This window comes from Watersipora subatra, chromosome 2 (assembly GCF_963576615.1).
Source record: "Watersipora subatra chromosome 2, tzWatSuba1.1, whole genome shotgun sequence".
Taxonomy (NCBI): Eukaryota; Metazoa; Bryozoa; class Gymnolaemata; order Cheilostomatida; family Watersiporidae; genus Watersipora; species Watersipora subatra.
In genome coordinates this window covers 52,374,554-52,378,384 of record NC_088709.1, presented here as the reverse complement: position 1 = coordinate 52,378,384, position 3,831 = coordinate 52,374,554, and the positions used below count along the sequence as shown (strand labels likewise).

General features: G+C 35.4%; 1 protein-coding gene across 1 annotated transcript; it reads right to left on the bottom strand.

The window, feature by feature from the left end:
* Positions 1-253: 253 nt before the first annotated feature.
* Positions 254-1,957, bottom strand: LOC137388319 (uncharacterized). The gene is made up of 2 exons (XM_068074804.1): positions 1,852-1,957; positions 254-738 (listed from the first exon to the last, which is right to left on the bottom strand). Exons 1-2 carry the CDS (start codon positions 1,955-1,957, stop codon positions 254-256), a joined length of 591 nt encoding a protein of 196 aa, XP_067930905.1.
* Between the last annotated feature and the right edge of the window lie 1,874 nt (positions 1,958-3,831).

Genomic DNA, 3,831 nt, shown 5'->3' with positions numbered 1-3,831 from the left:
TCGCAAAAACCGCAGGCAAAGCCTTCCCGAATGCACTGTACGGGTAAAGGTCACCATTATAGGAACGGCATGGGGGAGCGAAAATTTTATTTGATCACAAAATTATGTTTACGATATTAATAACGATGTGGCTTTATGTGAACATATGCCAGCGGGCCTGTTACCGCCGGAGTCTCGCAATCGATATAGGAACCAGGCTTTAGTCAGCAATAGAACATGTACTATAATGATATAGGTTGTTTAGCATAAGAACTTACTTGTACAGCTTGAAGGCTGCCACTGCCACTCCTACCGCGGCGCAACCAATTAAAATCTTTGTTACTGTTCCAGTTTGGGCTGGAGATGGTGGCGATGATGGGAGGAGTGGTGCTTTTGAGTATGTTGATGATGGAGATGCAGGTGATGATTTCGATGGTGAAGGTAGATGGGGTGATGGTTTCTTTTGTACTGATCGGGGTGTTGATGAATGAAATTGAGGTGAAGATTTGGAGTGTGAAGGTGGATAGGGTGCTGATTGCATTGGAAGAGGTTGAGATGAAGGAGTAGATGTCGAATCAGGCAGCTCTTCCTCCATCACTGGCCACGTTAAATTTTTTGGCTCTGCTGCCCTCAAAGTAGCTAGATGACCAGCATCTAGCATAAATTGAAGGGCAGCAGGCAGTGGCCAAGTAATTGCTGGCGCAGATTGTCCGGAGGAGGAAGAGCTGCCCTCTTCTTGAGCAAAGAATTCAGGGAGTTCTAAAATGAAATAATACAATTTCAGTTTAAACGTCTTAGATCGAGTTCTATTTGTAACAAAGTTACTTATCGAGTTTCATAACACTCTGACTCAATAGTGAAAGTTATGACAGTTCATAAAAGTTTGGTTGGAGCGGAATGTTAATAGTTGTGTCACCATGAGATGTTCACTTTTTCACTGATTGAATTTGTGGAGAAAGACACTTGCAAATAGTTAATGAATTTATCAAGTCTTATATTAAGGAAATCTTTTAGTTGAGTGTACTGGCCTAGCTATAGCGAGTTTTTAATAAGAATAACGACATCATGACCTTTCATGACTTATTATTACGTAGGTCCTGAGGCTACTCTTTCGAATAAATGTCACTACATTTTATAATTAAATTTGTTGCAGTCTTTTGACTGATTTACTAAGTTGATTGAAGCAGCTGATATCAGTTTAAAATATTTCATATCAACCTAACAAAGGAGGTAGTATGGACTAGAATAAAGTAATCAAATATGAGTCAAAAGCAAGCATTCTTAAGCATTTTTATAATATATATTAAATGTTATGTTTTATTTTACAGACATGTCTTAGACAAACAAAAAATTGGTGAGAAAGGATATAGACATAACAGTCAGATCTTTTGCTCATATGTCAAAACGTGACTAAATAGTCTCTCATTTTCATGTTTGTTGATTCATTCCACAAACTACAGTTTGAATGATGAAAGGAAATTAATGGGTATGACAACTTCTCATGCGCCATCTGCTTTGGTTTGATTCCAACACAATTTTTTGAACTGAAGCGCCTGATACTAGACTCTTTGTTTTTAAAAGACACATAAATCGCTTTTCTACAGCTCACTGCTCTACTGTCTCTCACTTTAACAATATATCAGTTTAGATGAGGTCCTTATTCCTTTCAGCAGTCGCTAAGTAGTAACTAGCTAAACATCGATTCTAATGTATTTATTTTCACAATAGTTTATGAGTTTCACATCTTTTTATAGTCAGATTATAAACTTATATTGCTTCAAGGAAGAGAAACATTACATCTTTTTTATAGACAGATTATAAACTTACAATATTCCTTCAGTGAAGATGAACATGTATTTATACATTGCTTACCGAAACCATAAGAGGTGTTATCCAGCTCGGCCAGCGAGCTGGATGATGATAAACGAAGCCCGCCTATCCCGCTGCCAGTCTGTGGTGGACAATCCGCGATGCTCATGATCGAAGAATGATAACAGTCAATAATAGTTAATAATAATAGCTCAGAATGAAGGGACTCTGTGTAACTCACTGTAACTACTGTGTAACTTCACTGAGAACTACTGAGTGAGTGATGTCATCACATTACGCTAGAAATCTTAGAATTCCTCAGCCAAGTTTATACTGTTAAGTAATTACACTGATTGGCTGTATGACATGCGTATTTTTCTCCCTTTTACAACTTGAAGATACCATAAAAACTTTCTCATGTGCATAATTCAAATACATATACATTAATATTATATATACATGAATATTATATATGTATACATGTACATGTAAATATATATAAATACATATGAATTATATATCAATAAACCATAAGATATATGTTTATAATGAACATAAATACACAATAAATATACACAATACTAGAAATTTTCCTGTCATACTGCCCACAACCAAAGTGATATTGGAAAAAAGAGAAGGTACTGTTGGTTGAGAAATGCAATATTAGCCGTCAAATGTCACTGCAGTGCAATAGAATAACTGCAATAGTAGCTGCAATGTACTGGTTGTTATTATGTACAACAAACAGCAATAATGAAAGGAAATGATTATCTATATATATATATTTTTCAAAATCCGTGTGTCGTATGTCGGAAATCCGGCTATAGATCTTAAATTCTTGAAATAAATATTACATACCGACGAAGATTCGATCTCGCACGAAGCCGGGCAGAAGTCTTATGTCTAGCCCACTGGACTAAGGATGTCGCAGTTGTTGGCCAACCAATATAAGGCATTATATCAGAGCTATACCTAACTGCTTTACGTATGACGCGGGTCATAGCATAACGTCACGAGAAGCTGTTCCTCACATTATTAAACTGCCTAATGGCCCTAATAGCAAAACTCTCACCACTTCTCATTATTTATAAGACAAAAAACTTCTCTCATGATATGTAGTTTGAAAGTTAGAATGGCAAATGTGATTATATGTTAAATACAAATTAATTTTCTGTCCAAATATTCTTCTATTACACGGGCAACGCCGGGTGACACGGCTAGTATGTTTATATCTCTCACCTGCAATAAGAGACATGCAATATTATAAGTAAAATGGCAAGCTGCTGTGTAATATATACAGTTTGAAAGTTGGTTGTGTTGAATGCAGAATGGTTTTGACAGCGATCTGTAACCAAAGTGAAAAAATGGTTCATGATCACAGAAACCATGGTTAAGTCGGGTGTGTGAGATTTAGAGTCTACACTAACATAAGGAGAAGATTATCAGTTATTTTGCAAAAAAAAATTTATTCTAGCTTAATTACAGCGGCTTTTATGGTCAATAAACTGAATGCATGTTTACCACTAGCGCGAGAAAATTGTTTTGAGAAAACTGGTATTAAAGTTTGAGAAACGAAAATCAATGCAAAATTTTGTTTACATTTCAAAATATCATAGCAACCAATATCAAGAAGTTGTGATACTTATCTAGATTTTTGTATTTCTATGCAAAAAATTATGTTGAATTTAAAATTTTAAACAGATTTTAGTTGTCATTGAAATAGATGTATATCTATAAGAAAGTGTAGGCCTATAACTTAATTTTGCAGACACTAAAAATGGCTTGGCAGTACCGCGATATTGGGCACAGCCGTAGCAATGTACTGTGTATCACTACAGATACTAGCTAACACTGTGAAATACTGCATGAGTGATGTCATCACATTACGCTAGAAATCTTAGAATTCCTCAGCCAAGTTTATACTGTTAAGTAATTACACTGATTGGCTGTATGACATGTGTATTTTGCTCACTTGTACAGCTTGAAGATACCATAAATACTTTCTCATGTACATACTTCAAATACATATACAGGAATATTATA

Excerpts from the sequence above, each read along its gene's own strand:
- LOC137388319 (XM_068074804.1), bottom strand. The coding sequence starts at position 1,957 with ATGAGCATCGCGGATTGTCCACCACAGACTGGCAGCGGGATAGGCGGG. Across the intron at positions 739-1,851 it reads TAACACCTCTTATGGTTTCG|AACTCCCTGAATTCTTTGCT; the intron begins GTAAGCAATGTA and ends ATTTCATTTTAG.